This window comes from Engraulis encrasicolus, chromosome 18 (genome assembly GCF_034702125.1).
Source record: "Engraulis encrasicolus isolate BLACKSEA-1 chromosome 18, IST_EnEncr_1.0, whole genome shotgun sequence".
In the NCBI taxonomy this organism is placed as follows: domain Eukaryota; kingdom Metazoa; phylum Chordata; class Actinopteri; order Clupeiformes; family Engraulidae; genus Engraulis; species Engraulis encrasicolus.
Window position 1 is genome coordinate 46,385,192 of NC_085874.1, and position 22,761 is coordinate 46,407,952.

Below are 22,761 nucleotides of genomic sequence, written 5' to 3' on the forward strand. Positions count from 1 at the left end.
TCTAGTGCCACCTGGTGGCCATAAGATGTTTTACCAGTCTGTCATGGCTAGTGTGCTTTCATATGCTGTGGCATGCTGGGGCGGGAGCATTAGGAAGAGAGATGCTGGACGTCTGGACAAGCTAGTGAGGAAAGCAGGCTCTGTTGTTGGTACAGAACTGGAGGCTCTTAGTACCACAGCTGAAAAGAGGACATTGGGCAGATTGGACTCTATAATGGACGATGACCATCACCCCTTGCACTCAGTCTTTGCCAACCAGCGAAGTCTGTTCAGCCACAGATTCCTCGCCATTCCCTGCAAGACTGACAGGCTGCGTAAGTCCTTTGTCCCCAGGGCTATCCAGCTATTTAACTCAACAACTCAGAAGAACACAATGAAAGAGATTGTTATTGGTGACTGCCTGCACCAACTTTGATGTTGTATAATTCCTTAAAGGGACACTGTGTGAGATTTTTAGTTGTTTATTTCCAGAATTCATGCTGCCCATTCACTAATGTTACCTTTTTCATGAATACTTACCACCACCATCAAATTCTAAGTATTCATTATGACTGGAAAAATGTCACTTTTCATATATGAAAAGGGGGATCTTCTAGCATAGTTGCAGTACCTTTTTTGGCCATTTCCTGCACAGTGTCCCTTTAAAGAAAGCCTTGGACCACTCACAGAGGTCTCCACAGATCCCACGTCCCCACAGCATGTCATGACATGCCTTGTAACAGGAAGGGCTCCGAGCCCTAGTCAGCAAATACTAGAGTCAGCCTACTACACTGGCCTGAGGGCTGTGAAAGATCTCTCTCTCTCTCTCTCTCTCTCTCTCTCTCTCTCTCTCTCTCTCTCTCTCTCTCTCTCTCTCTCTCTCTCTCTCTCTCTCTCTCTCTCTCTTGTTTATTTCCAGAATCCATGCTGCCCATTCACCATTCCATTTTGACCATTTTCTGCACAGTGTACCTTTAAATTAGGTAATTTTTTAAAGATATGTTTAGCTTTCCATACCTTTATTTAGATGAGGACAGTGAGAGAGCGCAACAGGAAATGAGTGTGGGAGAGAGAGGGGAAGGATCAGGTAATTACGTACCTCGGGTGGGAATCAAACACAGTACCCTAAGTCACTAAGTACGTTTAATTTATAAAGCACATTTAAACAGCAAGAACTGACCATAGTGCTGTACAGTGTCAGACTAAAATACTAAAATTAAGCAATACTAAAAATGTGATTAAAAACAAGACAGTCAACAACAGTAAGAATAAAACACACAAGATACAAAAGGCCTTCCACAGTGAATAAATAGGCAAGATAAAATTACATGGATAAAGATAAATAAGTAAATAAAAATAAGAAAGAAAGAAAGAAATAAAAGAAAAAAACAGGAAAAAGGATGAAACTAGGGAGCAAAGGCCAATGGTATGTCTTCTCTAGTTATAAAAAATGTAAATGGCCCCTGAATGAAAACGGTTCCCCACCCCTGTAGTAGACCTTCTTGCATTTAAAGAAATTATTAGTTATTTCAAAATAACTAAACTGAATAAATAAATCCGTATTTACAGGGAGAGGATCCACCTTCTCATTTATGCTTCAAGTGTACATTTCATTTCAAAGCCATTATGAACACTGAGACATTAAATTTGCACATGGGTTAGGCCTATACAGTCTGGAAATAATACCTCTAAAAACTACACAATTGGCCTTTAGGACGACTGGGCTACTGGTGTTTCTGTTCCCATTTGTTTTCATAACAGTAACATTAAGAAGCCCAAAGAAGGGCTGGTTATATTTCACTGTCCTGTTACTCATATTGACAACTGGGCTTTATGTAGACCTACAGAAAGTCTCAGACTCTCAGATAGACAAGTACTGCATTAACATTATACAGTAGGCCTAGACCAGAAGTAGACTGTGGTTAGCTGACGAATGTATTGACTAGACTGAAAATGAACGACATTGTGAGGCGGTTACAGACGTTTATGTGATTGAGTCACCTGTCTCAGAATCTGATTTAACAACGAAGACACACCAACCCCTCTGTAAACAGGTTTCAGGTTAAGGTCATGTCACACCTCCCACAGAGGGTTGTCCACACACGTTTGGCTCTCGATGGTGCGTCATCGCGTTTCGGTAGAATGTGCTGCTTACTTCCTGGACCTGGAGCATCTACACACCTGTGTCCCCAGTTGGTTAAAGCGCGTTAGTCTTTACCCCCACTCACTCACTCAATACCTGCCGTGACTCTAGAGGCGAGTGAATGGCGCTGGATTGACAATTTTAGCTAAGGTTGTTATTTTTACCGAATACACTTTGAGCAAATTTCGGCGTCACAAGACTTTCAAGACACCACTTTTTTTTCTCGGCCAGCTGATTGGACGGACACGACAGCAAGGGAACTGAAATTGAGGCAGTTCCCATTACCGTGGGAAAACTTCTGGAAGTTTCACTTGAAAGGGGTGATTTCTATCTAAGCGACGAGGTGTGTTTCCGAGACGTGCGCATATAACCAATTTTCACTTTGCGCATTTTCCAAAAAGTGCTCTCAATGGTCTCCGTGCGCTTTCGCGGAATATGGACCTGTTTGCTAGTAAGTTTGGCTCTTTTGCCAGACGCCAGCCTTTCTGACGAAACTGCTCAGGCATGCACAAAGATATTCCAGAAAGGCAGGGGGGACTTTTTTCTGGACACAGAGGATTCCGTCTTGGACGGGGCCACATACATTGACGCCTCGGTTGTTCAGAGTCCCGAAGAGTGCAAAGCGGCCTGCTGTCAAAACGCGAACTGTAACCATGCGTTGATCAAGACCGAGGAGAACGCAGAGCAGGCGTCTGGAGTAAACAACTGCTTCCTGTTTGATTGTCTGTACAAACAGAAATTTGTATGCAGATTTGTGAAGAAGACTGGCTTCGTCAATTACATCCTGGACTCTGTCTATGGTGACTATCTGGACGGCCCAACCTCAGGTGTGTGAATACTAGTTCTAATGGCATTTTAAAATTCCACATTCATGTCATCGTGTTAGTCCAGTCAATCATGTTGTTGATTTCATTTGGTGTCGCCTTGACTATATTAACCTACTAGTCGAGTTCATGTAAAGATTTTGTAAGGTTTTATTATTGCAGATACAAGTAACAAGTTTTCGAGAAGCGGGAACACTGATGCTGAGAGTGAGTTTGAATCAGTATAGTAGTCACTTATAGTCCCAAAACCCAAAACCCACCCCCAGAACCACACTAATTACCTATCTAAGTTTCTTCTCTGGGTCTTTCTCAAAACCTAGTGCAGTGGCCTTCAAAGTGGATCAGCCTAATTAGTCACTCCCAGTGATTAGATACTCTTTGGTGAACGCTACAGAATATCCAATCACTGGGTGTGACTAATAAAGAGTATCCAATTACTGGGGGTGACTAATTAGACATACACTTGGAAGGGCACTGTCCTAGGTTTTGAGAAAGGCCCACAGTGTCTAGTGAAGATTCATCTAGCTAGTGAAGACCCCTCTCTTCTGAGAGAGCTTCCCTGCATAACATAACTAACTCTACTCACTACTCTCTAATCATGGGTACTAACCTGCACTACATTTCATAGGTCCTCTATTATTTTTTCTGCTCTCTCTCTGTTCTACTTTGCTTGTATACTGCTGTACTCTGTACTGACCCCTCACTCTGTAACTTGCTTGAATGTAACTCCTTGTAAGTCACTTTGGTCACAAGTAATGTGATGTAATGTAATGTAATGTGATGTTTGCAGGTAATGACGACAAGAAGCCCATTGCCAACGCAGGACAGGACCTGGTGGTCCAGCCCAATGAGATGGTCACCCTCAACGCCCATCAGAGCTGGGACGACGACAAGATCACCAGCTATGAGTGGAACCAGGTGCTGGGGGACCCGTCTGTTGAAATGCAGGTAGGATGAGGATCAAGGCCACCGGTAGACATAGGGCCTTTCTCAAAACCTAGTGCAGAGCACTTCCAAGTGCATCAGCCTAATTAGTCACGCCCAGTGATTGGATACTCTTTGTTAGTCACAACCAGTGATTGGATATTCCGTAGAGTTCAACAAAGAGTATCCAATCACTGGGCGTGACCAGTTAGGCTGATACACTTGGAAGTGCACTGCACTAGGTTTTGAGAAAGACCCAGTATCAGAGTAGGCCCTGCCGTGGGCGTCCGATAGGACTCTCGCCTGCCATGCGGCTGACATGGGTTCGATTCCCGGCCCGGGCGAGTCCTTTTGCCGTCTCTCTTCCCATTCGCCTCCTGTCCCTCTCGTACTGTCCTGTCCATAATTAAGTCTAAAAAGACAAAAAAAAAACATAATCAGAGTATGCAGAGCCAGGGGCGTACAGTAGCAGCAAATTGTGGGCCCTCCATAACCTTAGCAGCCCTTGGCCCTGGGTAGGGTAACTGATATACTACAGTAGTAGCCTATAGATATCCATTAAAGGTATACTACATACTAAATATACTACAGTAGTAGCCTATAGATATTCAGTATACTACATACTAAATATACTACAGTAGTAGCCTATAGATATTCATTAAAGGTATACTACATACTAAATATACTACAGTAGTAGCCTATAGATATTCATTAAAGGTATACTACATACTAAATATACTACAGTAGTAGCCTATAGATATTCATTAAAGGTATACTACATACTAAATATACTACAGTAGTAGCCTATAGATATCCATTAAAGGTATACTACATACTAAATATACTGCAGTAGTAGCCTATAGATATTCATTAAAGGTATACTACATACTCAGTAGTAGCCTATAGATATTCATTAAAGGTATACTACCAGAGGCGATTCCTCTTTGAGTACAAGGGAGGCGCAGCCTCCTGTCCAAAATCACGGAGAATAGTATGTAAACTAATGCTTTATACGACTTAATAACATTGCTATTTCAGACCTAGCTCCATAGAAAATGCATGTGCTCAATTTAGAGATCAACCAATCTGTAATAAGATCCCGAGGCTCGCACAAGTTTTTTTTTCCGCTCATGACAACGCAAGCGAGTCGAGTCTCAATGGACTTCAACGGCATGTGGGATTGTACGCTTTTTCAATGGCAAAATGCTAAACGGTCATTGGCTATTGCCGTGAATTTTTTTTGATTTTGAGACTGAGCCTCACTGGGAGTGAATGGAGAAGAGAGAGGAGGGGGGAGGGACCGGAGACTGAAGTTCCGACTTGTGATTGGGTGAACCCCGTGTCAGTAGGCTACAGTAGTTGATTTCATTTCGAAATGCGGATATGTTATTAATTTGACTGAGAAGTTTCGTCGTGGTAACCAGTGGGGAAGCTATTCATTGCGGTGTACTCCAGTTTTGTGTACATATTCTTGTAAACCTAGTGTTGCGAAAGTCTTAATAATGGCATGTCCTTATCCTTTTTAATCTCCCAATTCAAAAGTTGAGGTTGCCTACTTTTTGTTAGGGCTTGCTTGCAAGAAAGCTAGAAAGCTAGAGAGCTATGCAAAATGACAAGCATTGTGGATTAAATTCTGGCGAATTCCAGTCGTCCATATGAGGAGAAAATGAATATCAAGGAGCAGAGCAGAGCACTGCCTATTGACTTGGTGAAAAAGGTAGGGAAGAACAACCGTTTCTGCGAATTCCAGTCGTCCTTATGAGGAGAAAATTAATATCAAGGAGCAGAGCAGAGCACTGCCTAATATTGACTTGGTGAAAAAGGTAGGGAAGAACAACCGTTTCTTTGAGAAAGGACACATACCCAGAACATGGGCAATAACCCCAAATGAATATGATTGGTTTGTACGACTATCAGTGTTATGATTGGCTGAAATACCGGAAGAGGCGAATGGCACGCGAGTCGCGGGAGTTTCGACCAGAGCGCCAGCCCTGCGATCCTCATGGAAAACAGTGGTAGGTCCTAAATTATCCCCACGGTGTCTTCATCTGTTTTTATTGTTGTGTAATATTGTGGTGTGTGTACAACAATAAACACATACACGCGCATATAGAGGGACATGCTTTATCCCTGTGTATACGTTTAATTGTTAAATACAAATCTGCTATTATTAGCTAACTAGCTAGTGTTCATGTCAACAGACCATAGCATTCAAATGGGACATAAATCACATTTTCAGCCCCGTCATTGCAAATAGTAAACCGTATAATGGGATTTATAAGATGGTGTCGTATTCCAAGCGCAACCCTTGTGTCTTAGATACATGTTTTGACCACCTTGTTGTACAGAACTGGTACTGGCTACTACTAGCCAGCATGTCATGCCAATATGAATATTTAATTCTCAACTAGATCTAGAGCTCCGATTGATTTTACAGCTTTAAACCATGTTGTCATCGTTTTCTAAAGTTGAATGGGAAAGGGGCAATGTAATGTAATGAGACAATGTAATAAGCCTGCCACCCTAAAGCCTAAAACCTAACCTATAACTAAATGATATACACACTAGTAGTGAACAATTTGTAAACTGACCAATTACTACAGTACAATTCAACATGTATACTGTGCAGTATCACAACTACACATACAATTTTCCACAGTCACACACCAGCTCTGGAAGCTCCCGTACTCATTGTGTGTCAGTGCATTGCGGTCTGTGTTCTACAACAGTCTTGTATTGTTACATTTTATTTATTGTTGTATTGTGTATATATGTAGTGTGTTGAATTGTGTACTACATGATATTACATGTGTGACCATGTGTATTTTTTTAGTAGGCCTATTGTGTTTACCCTGTTGTGTGCAGTGCTTGGTTTCACGTTCTGTTTTGATTTTTGTTTTGCGTGTGAATTTCCATTTGATAACCAACTACCCTCAGCTGTTTCCTGGGGGGGACACAGTGACCAGCTGATTGGACTGATTGGAAACAATGATCTGACTTGGCTGCGATTTTTCAGTGGTTTGCGGTGCACTCACTTCTGCTGTGAAATGCTTGTTTGCTGTGTCTTGTAATTGGGGTGCTGTGTTTACAAATTACTTGCCGGTGCCAATGATCGGACAATGCCAAAGCGATTCCATTGCAAACTCTAAGACACATGTTGGTAGGCTCAATGTGCTACTTATGGGGGTAGTTGTGGCTACTTTCTTTAATAGGGATCCAGAGAGAAGACCAGATGTGACCAGCCGGCAGAGAGGTCACAGCAGAGCAGGAGGAACAGAACAGAGGGAACGCCATCGAATTGTGGTTTCCACACAGTGTACGCAACACTCTCAATCCTCCATCTGGGTCGTGGTTAAGCCACACCCAGGCAACGCAAGTACACTTTTGAAAATAGTTGGCGTACTAAACATTCTGCTGGCTGTGAAGGCTCTTCCCACTGCTGAGACCCTTTCTCTGTCTTTCCCACATCGGAGGCATCGGCCAGTGCCAGTGAAGTAAGGAGGAGGAACCGACTGCTGGAAGGGACGGTAACCTGGGTATGTTGTGCTAAGCTCACTGCTTCTGCTGCTGACTCTACTGATGCTTCCCTCGCTGGCTGCTGCTGGGTGTTCGTTTGCTCCTCTAGTTGCTTGCACTCTATTTGCACAAACTGGGGTTTTAATTTGGGACTTGATTGGACTGCCATTTTAGCATTGGACATTTAGGTGCATCTAACATTGAAGGTTCCCGCTTCAATAATGAATTATTACAAGTTAAATTGTAACTTGTAATAGTATATTATTGAAGAGGGAACTTTGTTTGTCAGCTCGCTACTCTTCACCACACCTGCAACTTTGTCTGGTCACGGACAAACGCAAAGAAAAGGAAGAAACCAAGGTGACATGTGTTGTGTGCGATGTAGCAGTGAGCAAGACTAATTCCTTGTAAACAGTAGTCTTCTTTACCAATACTAAAAGCTGTTTTCATTCAGATTTTGATTCCACGTACATTTTAACCATTCTCTCCCCCTACCTCTGCACGGCTACTTTCTCTGCAGCTGGAGCAGAAGCAGCAACAGAAGTAGCAGAAGGTGTGTGTCTGGCTGTGGCAGTCCACCCATCAGGTCCTGAAGGAGACCAGGGAGTAAGCCAGAGGCTCCAGTATGCACAAACACAAACCTGTTACAATTTACTGGGTTTTTTGTGAAGCACACAGCACAGTATGTGTTGTACAATGATTTTTGTCCTGTAGTCATCCGGCCAAATTTGGTTTCTTCACAGGTCTACATGGGAAGCCTAAATCCCACCAGGCTCAACGGAGGAGGAGGAGGAGGAGGAGGCAGGTTTAAAAAAAGGTTTGGGTCTTGGTATACTTCCTTACACTTAGTTTTGAACCATTCATCCTCTATTAGTCAATTAAAGATACAAACCCCAACTCCAAAGAAGTTGGGACACAAGGTAAATTGTGAATAATAACAAAATACTGACATTTTCAAAACGTCTGATTCTTACATTAGATGGAGAAAGGCACCAAGAAAACATATCAACCATCAAAACGACCAAAATGATTGTTTTGGGGGATATTCATGATTATGTAAAAAATAACATGTCTCAAAAGAGTTGGGACAGGGACGATAAAAGGCAGCAAATGTCGAGAAAGACTAAAAATAAAACAAAAGACAACACTTAACAGTGAATACATTAACCGATGAGATAATTTAATATAAAAAAACAGTGTTAATTCCCATCTTGGACATGATTTCACCAGCTTATACTGTATGGTGGGTGTATTCCTTGTCATGTTTTGCAATGTTTTCAGTTCTGTAATGCTTGCAGTGTGACAGGTCTTGACCAAAAGCCCACCATTTTATCACCTGGTGGTGCTTATGATGGACTTAAACTGTTAAAACATAGTAGAGAATGTAATGTGTCCTTACTATGTGGCAGTAATTGAAGATCTCCCTTCAAAATATAATGCATGAGTGGCTTTTCATGCTGTTTAAAACCCATTTATATCATTCAGCACTGTATTTAACTCTACAGATGAGTGAGAACAACTTAACCAATGCACTACTGCACCCCCATGCCATCATGGAGGCTGACTTTTTAAGTTAGCACTAACACAATTTGGATGGTCCATTTTCACTGTAGCACAGGATGTGCAAGACTATTATTTAAAAAAAATCATTGACTTCTTCTGACTTCCCATGTCTTCTGGCTCTATTTCAAGTGAGCTCGGGTGGATAGGAGAATGATAAAACCCCTCTATCATTTGCACACATAAAGCATTCTTAATATGGTCAATTTTCAATAGCTGTAATTCTTGGAATGCTAGTGAGACTACAGCCAATATATATTTCATGACATCATGAACTTATACAATGATTTTAATGACAAAAATATGTCTTATATACATGCAATCATGGTAAATCAAAGGGAATTTAAAAATGTATGTAATTACTAAGGTAATTATTCCCTCTGCATCTTTAATTCTGAGTGACTCAGCCTCTCTGTGATGGTCTTATACCTGGACACTCATATTGTCCATCAGTACAATTCATTTTGAAATGCCCTTCTTTGTTGCTTTATCTTATTTGGATGTTTATTACATTTCACTGATCCCCGTCCCAACTTATTTGAGACGTGTTGCGGTTATCAAATTAGAAGTGAGTACATATGTCCCCCAAAACAATATTTTTTCTCGGTTTTAACACTTAATATGTTGTCTTTTCACTATTCTCCATCTAATGAATGGATTGAATGTTTTGAAAATGATAGCAATTTCATTTTATTCACATTTTACCAAACGTCCCAACTTCACCGGAGTTGGGGTTTGTACATATGTATGGTTTTGGCATTGCTTGAACAATCTTGTCTGACTAGTTACACAAACAGCATGGAATACAGCAATCAACAGTATACATGTGTGTAGTATGATATATTAAAGTATATGTAAATATATTTAATATACTTTAAACCTTTCAAAAGCAATATATAAATAAGTAATTTTTTCCAACATGTTTTTGACAGCTCGAGAAAATGTTTCTGTTTGGTTCAGAGGTAATATTACTTCTAGGGTAAAATAGGTTGTAATAGAGTTCTCAAGTCACCCAGAGGCATGTAGTTTTTCTTCCATCAACTGTGAGTAATTCTTTGATGTACTGTAGCAATGCTAATTAGGGCTGCTCAATTATCAGAAAAATCAATATCACGATTATTTTGGTCAATATTGATATCACAATATTTTAGACGATATTTTATTTAAAGACAAATGAATTGTGCTAAACAATTCACAATCTTCACTCCCTTCAGCAGTCGGAGTAGAGGGCCATAGAGAAAGACACAGTGGTGTTCTGCATGAGTGTTGGGTAGCAAGTCTGCTTTGTGCTCGCAATGGCTCAAGTGGAGGGCTGCGAGGGCAATACATTGTGCTTATAACCTACCTTTTGGCAGTATAGACAAATGACAAAAATATTGTCTCAAATCGATATTATGAAATTTGATATTGTTCGACAGCGATATTGATATCACGATATTGATACGATATATTGCACAGCCCTAATGATAATTTAGTGTTGCTATGGCTCTGCTAACAACTGTCATTCATTCAAAGCTGCTTGTTTTCCCTGCCGCATACTCGGCCTGCTCATTTTGGGTGGGCGGGCCAGACGCTCTGACTGGATCGATCTGATATTAACCGACCTGAAAGTCCGCCCATGGTGGTCCCATGTCAGGCGATCTATAACCCTTCCTTCAGACAGGCTCCTTCTATCAATGGTTGACCTTGCGTGTGATTGACTGAATGGGGGTTCATACATACGCGAGAGTCATCATTCACTTACTATTGAGTCTATGAGCACCGGCTGACTCGGGACAGTTATTAACAGGGTTCCCACGGGTCATGGAATTTCTGGAATATCATGGAATTTCATAAACGTTTTTCCAGTCATGGAAAGTCATGGAAAGTTACCGTTTTGCATGCACAGGCATGGAATATCATGGAATTTTCTTAACAGTTGTGTAGAAGCAAAAACACTTTTGTTTGGTGTATAACATTGTTTCCTACTGGTTATACTAGAACTCTTCGCCAGAGACGGCTTGATTTCACACTGTAATGTGCAACATTCTAGAATGCAATGAGCCCACCTAAAGGGCTGTCCACACCGAGCGGAATTTCCGCGCGGATATTCGCAGCGAAATTCGCAAAATTAACAAACAAATGTATTCTAATTACTCTGTGCATACCGAAAAGCGAAAATCCGCCGCGGAGAAAAAATAACAAATCTGTCTGTTTTGACGGCGGATTTCGCAAGCGAAAAAGGGGGGTTGGCCAATCAGACACTGACTTGACAGTGACATCAGCTCCAGCGCAGTTCTCAAACTGAGCTCGAAGTGGCGAATGATGGTGGGGGAGCGCAGAAGGACTGTTTGCATAGACTAACTGCAAAAAATAACCGTTAAGAAATAATTTCAAAACTTGTTGCGTGCAAAGGAGTCCAACGGATGTCTTACGCTTTCTGATAGGCTAGGCCTACATTACACTAATTCCAAGCGAGATTAAATTGTCTAAACACTTCACGAGGTGGTGAAAAGGACTGCTGTGTGATCTGTGTCGGGCACTTGCGCGTGTGGGTCTGTCCGAGAGCGCAACGGCTTTCTGTTGCGCAAGATGACTTGTTCGTTGTCACATCGGTTTATTTTAACTTATGTAGCCTAAACACGACACTTTGTGACTTCAGGTATGCAAATACAACCCCTATACACACGATTTCTATATGAATAAAAAAAATAATTTTGCCAATAATTTAGAGACTCCTTCAACATTTCCCAAATCATATTTTCGGGGGATCAGGGGGTCGAAACCTGGTTGAGACGACAGCAAGCCATTCCTTCTCTGTATGAAGATGAATGCAACGGAATGTGCAGACAGCAAATGACCACGTTGGTCAGCACGGCTTGAAAGGATTCTGCCTACATTAAACATCATGGATAGGCCTAACTGGCTTTGTTGCACTAGGCCTACAGATTTCTTGTTGACTTGTTGAGTGGGGAGTTTGGCAGCGAGCAGACTTAAAATGCATTTCCTTCAGATCTGTCTCCGCAAGGGCAAAACCGAAGTTGTGCTTAACATTTCAGCCTATTATTCCAGAATTGTTTACTTTTTTGCTGCAAATAAATGAGAATAAGGGCGTCTTGGATGTTGAATTTGGCATTTGCCTTCAGGCTCACGTGTCTCGGCATCCTTAACAGTTACAGGCCATTGAGGGTGCAATAAAGCATCAGACAATATCATTATTGGCTCGCTTTATCTTCAGAAGTGGCCCTTTGCATTCACGCAGACGGACAATCGCGGAAACAGAGCGAAATAGAACGCGGAAAACTGAAAAAATCGCTCCGCAAATGTTTTTCGCCGGTGTGGACGGTTTTTTCGCTTTCCGCAATATTCGCATTTTCGCTTTCCGCTTTTGCGGAAATCCGCTTTCCTCGCCTGTGTGGACAGCCCTTAAGTCTGGTGATGGCTCTGCGTTGGCTCTAGGGATGAAGACAATCTTTTGTTTAATGTCCTTTCTTTTTATGGAAGTGGTCACGGAAATTCTGTTTTTTGAGTCTGGAAAGTCATGGAAAATCATGGAATTTTATATCTGAATTAGAGTGGGAACCCTGTATTAATTAACTTTTTAATCCTACATAGTGCCGCCTTAAGTTATCTTGTAGTTGTGAGTGTGTATGTGCCAGGGTAAGTGCCTAATGCAACATGTGTCTCATTTTTCAGTTGGAGCAATAGAGCGGTTTTGTCCTATTCGCAATGAATGACAGTATCATCCCCAGATACAACAGATAAGTAGTAATTGCTATATTTCTACATCTAAACATACCAACTGTTTATGTAAGGGTTAACGTTCGGCGAGAAGGTCGCTACCGTGGAATAGCAGCACGACAGAGAGAATCTTTAGACCCCGACGCGGAGCGGAGGGGTCTTGTTCTCTCTGAAGTGCTGCTATTCCACAAAGCGACCGACTCGCCGAAAGTTAACCCGCTTATTATATGGATATACTTAAATGATTCACACATGGCGGGGACATTTCTTTAGGCCTATTTAATGTTAAGATTGTTGCTGCGCAAAACAAAACAGTGCCGTTGTGGAACACCGCTAGGCAACAGCTAGGTAGCCAGGACAACAGGTGTTGTCTATCACAGCAGCTGATTAGAGTCTTGTTGTAAAGTCGCTTTAGCAGTGAAAAGTCTTGTTGCCATTGACAGCGGTCTGTTATAGACCAACCCGTCCGTTATCGAAAAATAACAGACGTGCGAACGTTGGGGAGCCCCGTTGAAATGAATGGAGCATTCGACCGATGACGTCACACCATATAATAAATTCTAATAATGAATAATATTCTTTAGGTAAACTTTGCCATTGGGTATGACAATGAGCATCAAGCGCAATTTTTTATTTCACCTGACAGTGCTGTAGTACTTAAGTTGCACTTTATAGGATTGTGGTCAGAGTAGTTAGTAGAGTTGTAAATAAATAAATATATAATAAATTGCCTAAAATTGATGATCATTGTAGTATCTTCAAAACTTTCAGTAAAGACAGATTATGCCTGCAAACAGGCAAATATGTAAATATGGTTATGAAATGTTTGCACTAGTCAGTCAGATTCATTGATGAACAGCAACATTCCTATGCATGAAAGGTAAATTACAGTATTTTATGATGTAAATGTGACAGATAATCTGACTGAGAAGCGCGTTGTCGAATAGACGCAACCTCCACATCCTAAATTGTTGCTAATTGTTGCCTAAATTTTGTGCATATATCATCCCAACTGTGCTGCTCAGTGATGAACTACTACTCTTTTTTGCTTGTTGCCCCTACCCCATTTCTTTTTCAGATGAAGACTTGAGGAAAATCGCCTTGTTTTCAGGACAAATTCCATTTTTTGCTTGAGGCTGGCTTGCTTGTTGACACTGGTATTGCTGCTTTTATATTGGGAAGCATCTACTTGTCTACTTGGTCCTTGAAGTGAAACTTGCCAATGTTCAGATTCTGAAGGGATATTGTTTTTGTTGCGAGACAAGTGGTCAGTGTTATGATAGGTTGGGAAACGATTAGTTGGTCTTTCAATCTGGGGGTTATACGGTAGGTTTGAATCCCACCTGACCTCTACCTACACCTTAATCCATGACTGAAGTGGGATAGGTGGACAGTGGGATATTAAATGATACACTATATAATTTCTGTGTAAGTATAAAGCATACTACACCTAATATAATAATAATTACACGACTATACATTCATTTACATTTTTGGTGCTGTTTTCACGCAACTCTTATGGTGTAAGTAACACAGCCATCCGTTGGGTGGAAGATCCAGGTGCAAATCCTGGCAAGAGTGTCATACAATGCAGCACAAAAATGTATATATTTATTTATATAGTTTTTGAAAAGAAAATACAGTTGAAAACTTGAGTAGAAGGACGTATAAGCTGTCATATTAGTCTGTATGTAAACAGAAAATAAATTCTCTCTTTTCCTCTCTTTTCTCTCTTTCCCCCTTTTCCCCCTCTCTTCCCCTTCTTTCCCCCACCGAGGCAGTCCATTATGCCCCATCTTTGTCTGCTAAAGCTGGTCCCAGGCCTACTGTCTTTTTAGCCCAGTTCTGTTAGGATATGATGGAACGTCTGTATCAGTCCGAGGCGTAATCGCCAGCACTCATGGTGTTAACCCATACGAAAATTGACCATGGTTTTACTGTAGTAACCATGGTTTTCCTGTAATAACCATGGTTTTCTCATGGCATGTCATGGTTTTTCTAAGTACTCTGAACCAGCCATGGTTTTTTGGGGTAACCATGGAAACCGTGGCCCTGACTAACCATGGATCATGGTTATTCATGGTTTTCATGTTTTTTTGTTGGTTTCTATTTTTTTTAGCATTATTTGTGACTATGGGGGGAAAAATATAGTTAATTGTGTTTCATGGTTATCCAAAAAACATGAAAACTTGTTCGCAGCCTTGGTGGTTAGGGAGATGGACTAAAGATCATAGGGAGTTGCCGGTTCGAACCACACCCTCACCTCTCCCTACACCTCCATCCGTGGCTGAAGTGCCTTTGAACAAGGACTTTCACCAGTATGTGCGCTCACTGCGCTGGATAAAGAAAGCAGCAGCTAAGTGTAATTTAAGGAATAATTATAAACCGTGGTAAAGCCATGGTTAGTTTTCAGAGTTAAACCATGGTTAATTTTATAGTTAAACCATAGTTGAACCACAGTAAAAAAAAACTAAAAAAAACATGCTGGACCATGCTCAAAATAGTATGAAAACCATGTTCGATTTCTTCAATATTGTTCACTAAGATAATCCCAAACACTAAGACATGCATGTACCTAACAGGAGAAGAGGCACCAGGAGAGGAGGTAGTCCTTGTGTCCTTGTGTCCTTGTGAAGGAGAGGAGACTATCTCAATAAATTGATTATTTTCACTTCTATCCCGGAACTTTTATTACTTTTTCTACACTGATTACATATGAAACTTGACTTATAAGTGTATGCAGATGTTGCCGTGATATTGATCACACATTTTGATCACACTTTTCTGGGTTAAATTGGTCCCCAATTTCATATAGGCCTTCTTTGTACTGCAGTGTTTCCCAATGGGGGTTCTACAGCCTCCCAGAGGGCATTCAGGCCAAATGAGCCCCAGATAGGAAACGGATCAGGGCCAAATGAGCCCCAGATAGGAAACGGATCAGGGCCAAATGAGCCCCAGATAGGAAACTGATCAGGGCCAGATGAGCCCCAAATGTATAATATGGATCAGGCACAGATCCGGGCCAAATGTTTTTCCACGTGTTGTAGTAGGTTATCTAGCTGATCTAGGCCAGTTGTGGCCCTCATCCATTCTTCATCCATAATCCAAATCCGGCCCAGTGCTGGGTAGTTGTAAACAAGTCACTGGGCCAGATCTGTTTTGCCGATCCTGCCCAAACACTAGCCAACATCTGGCCCGGATCCTGCCCAAACACATTTTGCTGTCTGAGGTGTGCACAAGTCGGTCTCTCAGTGACCGCATCCTCCTAAATGAGATGTGTGGTAGTTCAGCACCAGGGAATATGACTTCATAAGCCCCTGAGCCAGACAACAGATAAAATGCAATTAAAGCACTATAGGAATGGAAATAGGACTGTAGAAACTTGGACTTCTGGGCCATTGGCTTTTTGACCCCTGGGCATGGGCCCGATAGGCTGTTGGTCTGATCCATCCTTGTTTAGCACACGTCACAAGGGCCGGATCACGCAATTAAAACCATGCTATTGGCCGATTGAGCTAGTCTTTAGGGTTCAAGGAACTCTTCTTGTCCGAAGAATATAAAAAACTTTTATTCAAACATGGCTATTTTAAGTTAAAAACATGATCAGGGACCCATGCATAGTGGCGCAGAGCCTTCTTCAGGGTTTATTTTTGTGTGTTTTCCTATTTGTAGGTCATATTTCACACATGTTTTTTGTGTAATTTTACATGCCTTCAATCTCTCAAAACAAGCATAGGCCTATTTAGACTGAAGTAAACTGTGAGTTGACTCTGGCAGAAGAGACCTAAAATGTACCTAAAATACCCCTTTGGCATCCAACAGGCAGGCTACAAAAGTAAAATTACTTTAGGCCCACTGAGGCCTGCAGACTGCTTTTGCTACTGATTATATTCACTCCCCAGATAACTCAAAACCTACTTGGAAATGTTTATTTTGAGTTGTGCAGTTAGGCATAATAGATGTGTGCCACTCTGAAATCAATGACTAATCAGTATTTTGATGTGAAATATGACACATTTTGGCAAGTCATTTTTTCTCACTTATTTGTTTTGCTATGCCCACTAACCTTCTCTCAAAATCGAGTTAAACATCCCTATTCTAGTGAAATTAATCGGTGGGTGTGTGCTGTGCTAATATGAACCTATTTCCAAGCAGAGATTCTTGGAAAAAATGTTGGCAGCAAACAACCATTACTTAGTACTTACAAGTCAATACATCATATAAAAACCCACTTAAACATCCACATATGTACTTCAATTCACAAGTCGATGTGTGCTGTGCTGAATTAAACAATTTTCAGACATTTAAAGGGATGGTTGGAAATGCATCATTTTGGCAGTGAAGGGCTATGACTTTTGATACATATAAGTAAATACATCATTGAAAACTAACTTAAACATGAGCATTTTTACTAGAATTGACAAGTTTAGGTATGCTGTGCTGAATTAGAACAGTTTTCAGACATTTCATTCAATGTAGTCACTGAAGGGCAGCCGAGAAGTTTGGAAATACATCATTTTTGCATGACTTCTTGCACTTATAAGTGAATAAATCATTCAAAATCCATTTAAACATCCACATTTGTACATAAATTGATACATTTATGTGTACTGGGCTAAAATAAAACAATTCCCAGTCATTGGAATCAGTGTGACCACTGTGGAGCAGCAGAGATGATTGGAAATACATCATTTTGGCAGCAAACTACTATGACTTTTTATACTTGTAAGTACATAAATCACTAAAAATCCACTCATACATCCACATATGTACTTGAATTGACAGATTCATGTGTGCTGTGCTTAAATCAAACCATTTTCAGGCATTTGACTTACATTAGCCACTGTGGGGCAACAGAATTGCTTGCAAAACGTCATTTTTTCCTGCTACAGTTATGACTTTTAATGGTTAACAGTCGATAAATTGTGCAAAAAATATCAAAACATCAATATTTTGAGTTATATTGATGCAGAAATGTGCAATCTAAAAAAATTATATATATTGTATCAATTTTCTATGCTTTTTCAATGCTGAGTCCAAAGACATCCTAAAAAACTACCAGTGAAAGAGCTGCCGAGCCATTTTGGGCTTGGAATGCAAAATGCCATTTCTTTCATGGAATGTCAGCATATGGCACATATTTTGATAGAGTCTATAGTGACAAACTTGTCTGTAAAATATTAGGCCTCTACGTGCTTGTATGTTGCTGGGAGGCGGGGCCAAAGTTCAGAAACGTGGAATTTCAAGGGGGCGCTATAGAGTCTGTGAACATAGAAGTTGTAATTTTTCTTCACTTTCCTGTTCTGTGTGATACATAGATCTAACATACCAAATTTCAGGCGTCTACCTCATTAGGTGTTGCCAGTAGGAGGGGCCAAAGATGTGAAAAAATGCGAAAAAATAGAATTTCTAGGGGGCGCTACTGAGTCTGCAAATGTGTTGGCTGCATTTTGACTGTACTCATATGTTCAATGTGACTTAAATAAGTAACATATCCAATCTGAAGTCTGTATGTACTTCTGTATTCCAAGGGGGTGTGGCCAAAGTTGTAAAAAATGGAGAAAATGCATGAAATTGTAGGGGGCGCTATGGAGCCTGTGACTATGAAAGCTGTAATTTGACTTAACATTCTTATTATGTGAGATACAAAGATGTCACATGCCACATTTGGTATTGCCAGGTTGTTGTGTGTTGCCAGTAGGTGGCGCTAAAAGATGGAAAAAATGAATTTCTAGGGGGCGCTATTGAGTTAAACAATGAGTAATCAACAATTAGACTCCTATCCCATGTTTTGTGTGACACATTGATGTCGCATACCAAATCTTGTCATCCTATGATGAAAGAAAGTTAGAGATGCTAACCCTAACCCTAAGGCTCACAAATCCCATAGGCTGGATAGCCTATGGAAGGGGTGGGGAACCTATTTCATTCAAAGGGCCACTTCAAATTGCTTCAAGGGCTGTAAAAGTCCTCCAAGGGCCGTACTATGAATACAAACTAGGATTTCCCCCTGAACTTCAGGCGTATATGGAAGGCACCTTTACACAGACCACACCTTCTCTTGGTCCCCATAGTTAAATTGTATTTCAAATGGAATTTCTAAGATTCCTTTACAAAATATGTCAGATTTCATGTGAAGCTGCTCAACATCAAAATTATGCCGGGGGGTTGAATAAAACAAGAGACATAGGTTCCCCACCCCTGGCTGTGGAAGGCCTATTAGTTCACCCAGTTATTGAAAGCAAAAATGGGCATGTGGAATAGATTTTGCCGTCGGAGATAACATAAATTGCCCCGAAAAGTATGAAATCTCTGGCTGCTTGATTGATGCCAGGGACTGGAGGTAAAACTAAATGCATAACTAGGTGAGTTCTACAGAGCCTACAGTACATAAATTGCAAGTAGATTACACGTCTTAAAAAAGGTGCAGTGTAATATTTGTAGCAGTTTATTTCCAGAATTCATGGTGCCCTTTAACAAATGTTACCTTTTCCACCAATATATACCACCACCATCAAATTCAAGTGTTCATTATGACTTGGGAAAACTGCACTGTTCACACACGAAAAGAAGGATCTTCTCCATGTCCGCCATTTTGAATTTCCATAAATACATTGTAGTTACCATCCACCCTTTTTTGATTTTCTCATATTATATATGTATAGGTCCTATCCAAGCATTATTCATGAATGTGCATATCTTTTTCTTCTCAGTGTTTTCAGTACATTTAATGATGTTTTGTTTGCTCCCATACACTTATGCTTAATTTGACCATCCTGGAGTTTGGCCTTACGAAGCTCATTAACCTTGACCAAGGTGCACACTCTTAGGGAGAGCACAACATTAAGACACATATAGTAGGCTAAGTGTTAAGGTTTTGTGCATCAACACAAACTTGTTTCATTCATTCCAAAAACGTGATATAAAAATATCAAGATGCAAAATAATTATATAATGTCAAATGATAACGTGTGTAAACCTTATATTATTCACAATAAGGAAAATACAAAAATGTGGGCCACTGTGACCCTTCCATCATGATGAAAATTTCACAAATGTACAATTTTCTGATGTATTGGGACAAATAATGGGAAATACTCAAGGTAGAATAGATTAGATTAACTTTAATAATACAGAAGGAAATAATGGTGTCCAGCAGCAAACACAAATAGACAAGTTATAATATTGCAAGGGAAAAAGCAGCCATCCACATTACTGTACAGTACACGGTAAACCTACAAGGTGCAAAAGTGTTCAGATGAAATAACTTGGGGTGGATCATAGTGTCCTAAAATCTGTCCAGATTTGCAGTATAGTGCAGACTATTAATAAAAAATAGGGTAAATAATATCAGTCTAATTACAACTCTTAAAGGAGGAAAAGGTGACTTATAACACACACACACACACACACACACACACACACACACACACACACACACACACACACACACACACACACACACACACACACACACACACACACACACACACACACACACACACACACACACACACACACGCACGCACACACACACACACACACACACACTGGAATGGACACAGATGTTTGCAACACCGGACTCACAGAAGTGCTTTCTATATTCCCACAACACTATGTCAAGTCTATCATTACAAAATAGATACCACATTCTAATACCAAACAAAAGACTGCTAGTGGGAGGGTGGCAGATGAATGACATGTCCAGGGTCCAGCCAAGGCTGTCAGCAGCTGGATAGGCTTTGGGCCAGGCCATTCATGGTGCAGCTCTTTCTTGCTGTCGGATTGCTCCTCTAATTACACCTGAAAAAAAAACAACAAAAAAAACATATGTAACATGGCATGAATAATTCTGACGATATACACATGAACAGTACAACAGCAGCAGAGTGGCAGTAATCAACGTCATCCTGCATATTTTGCCACTCGGGGCTCAAACCCGCAACTTGCCAGTCAACGCTCAGTGCTACCAATACTATATGAGACTTTGAGAGTGAGGTTTACTAACATAATATCTGTCGTGACTTAATTCTGCATTAACTCTTTGAAAGCTCTTTCCGTTGATGTTGTTGCAAGCCGTTTCAGCTGCGAGCTGCTTGTGCCTTGCTCAAGGGCACTTCAGCCATGGATGGAGGTGTAGGATGAGGTCAGGGGGGATTCGAACCGGCAACCCCTAGATTGAAAGACCAACTCTCTAACCACTCGGCCAAAGATGGGGCATAATGGACTGCCTCGGTGGGGGAAAGAAGGGGAAGAGAGGGGGAAAAGGGGGAAAGAGAGAAAAGAGAGGAAAAGAGAGAATTTATTTTCTGTTTACATACAGACTAATATGACAGCTTATACGTCCTTCTACTCAAGTTTTCAACTGTATTTTCTTTTCAAAAACTATATAAATAAATATATACATTTTTGTGCTGCATTGTATGACACTCTTGCCAGGATTTGCACCTGGATCTTCCACCCAACGGATGGCTGTGTTACTTACACCATAAGAGTTGCGTGAAAACAGCACCAAAAATGTAAATGAATGTATAGTCGTGTAATTATTATTATATTAGGTGTAGTATGCTTTATACTTACACAGAAATTATATAGTGTATCATTTAATATCCCACTGTCCACCTATCCCACTTCAGTCATGGATTAAGGTGTAGGTAGAGGTCAGGTGGGATTCAAACCTACCGTATAACCCCCAGATTGAAAGACCAACTCCCTAACCACAATGCCACAGTTGAACCGTGGAGGATAATACAAAGCTCACATTCAGGGTTCCCATTCCTAAGTTGATGATAAATTCTTTGACTTTTCCATGACTTCCCTGACCTAAAATCTGAACTGTCATGACTGGTTGTATATGGAAATGTACAATATAACAACTGAGCTGACATCAAGGACATGTCACGGTCATTGGAAAGGCTATGTTATATGAAATATGATCGGAAAACAAACAGGTTATTAACAGCCCCCTAAAATAAACAGCATAACAGTTTTGTTAAAAGTGAACTCAAACAGAAATTACATTTGCAATACAAAATGTTAATCTTCTTAGGGTGCCTAGGCCAAGTGGGAAGTGTTTCTTTTCAAGGCAGCCAATATAACTGAACGCTGGTAGAAAACCCTGACACAAGCTTCTATAGCCCCGATTGTATGTGGATGAAGCTGTGGGCTCACCTGAAGTGTAAGGTCACATGATTCACCAGAGGCTGGCTGCTGAGGTGGAGGGACGTCCACATCCCTCACAAGCCCTGGCCACCCAAACACACACACACCCACACACACACACACACACACACACACACACACACAAAATAAAGGCTTTAATAATGAAACGTTACCACAATTACAACTGCAAGACAAATATGAAAACCCAACGTGCACAGTATATTATGATGCTACAGGTTTCTATCTGTGAAGAGTCCAGGTCATGATTGCAATTTAGCTACTTTGACTGAACGATTTAACAATTTGCATAAATAGACAGCCATAGTAGTGTGTGTATGGAACCATCGCACAGGGAACCCAATGTCTTGACAGGCCCTGTGGGCAGGAACCATTCTCTCTTTGTGTGGCGTCACGGACTGCGGTACACTGCTCAGTACTGTAGCCAACACCTGAACACCATCTAAAACACATGGGTATTGAACCTGAACTCTTCTGAACATAAGGACATTTTAAAACATACGTTTGTGAGACTATTATATGAGCCATGAGTCAGTCATGACTGAGAATGATGAAAATTAGGTAAACTTACTTTTGGTAGAAGCTGCTGATCATGACAGGTCTGATTTCCATCTGAAAGACACGTTCCTAATCATAAGGCCTGGTTTTGTAGTACCTCAAGCACGATCTACAAGACACAGTCAAGATTTACGATGACAGTTTAATATAAAAAGTAAGGACATACAATAAGAGACAGTGAAAGACAGTCATACTAGAACCCTTTGTGTGACAAAAAAAACTTGACTATATTTCTTTAAAATAATGCCTGCATTTTTCTTTTAAATAAATAAATGAAACAAAAGATGAGATGGAAAACTTCCCATTGTGCCATAGTATGCTAAAAAAAAAAAACACAAGTTGCCTTGATGTTGAGAG

The 22,761-nt window shown here is 40.7% G+C and overlaps 1 protein-coding gene, 1 long non-coding RNA gene and 1 other non-coding gene across 4 annotated transcripts in view; 2 read left to right on the forward strand and 1 right to left on the reverse strand.

Moving 5' to 3' along the window:
- Nucleotides 1-2,113: 2,113 nt before the first annotated feature.
- spint1b (serine peptidase inhibitor, Kunitz type 1 b) overlaps nt 2,114-22,761 on the forward strand; it is a 48,384-nt gene continuing 27,736 nt past the window's right edge. The window contains exons 1-3 of one of the 2 annotated variants that reach the window (XM_063223708.1): nt 2,114-2,949; nt 3,109-3,153; nt 3,737-3,894. In XM_063223708.1, the coding sequence (XP_063079778.1) occupies nt 2,532-2,949; nt 3,109-3,153; nt 3,737-3,894 (621 nt within the window). In that variant the 5' untranslated portion in view covers nt 2,114-2,531. The remainder of the gene's footprint in view (nt 2,950-3,108; nt 3,154-3,736; nt 3,895-22,761) is intronic. The other variant, XM_063223709.1, reaches the window with a different exon arrangement.
- Nucleotides 7,299-8,203, forward strand: LOC134469445 (uncharacterized). The gene is made up of 3 exons (XR_010038990.1): nt 7,299-7,406; nt 7,907-7,992; nt 8,130-8,203. It is a non-coding gene; the product is annotated as an uncharacterized LOC134469445 (long non-coding RNA).
- LOC134469571 (small Cajal body-specific RNA 14) lies at nt 22,159-22,288 on the reverse strand. Its single transcript, XR_010039037.1, has one exon. It is a non-coding gene; the product is annotated as a small Cajal body-specific RNA 14 (non-coding RNA).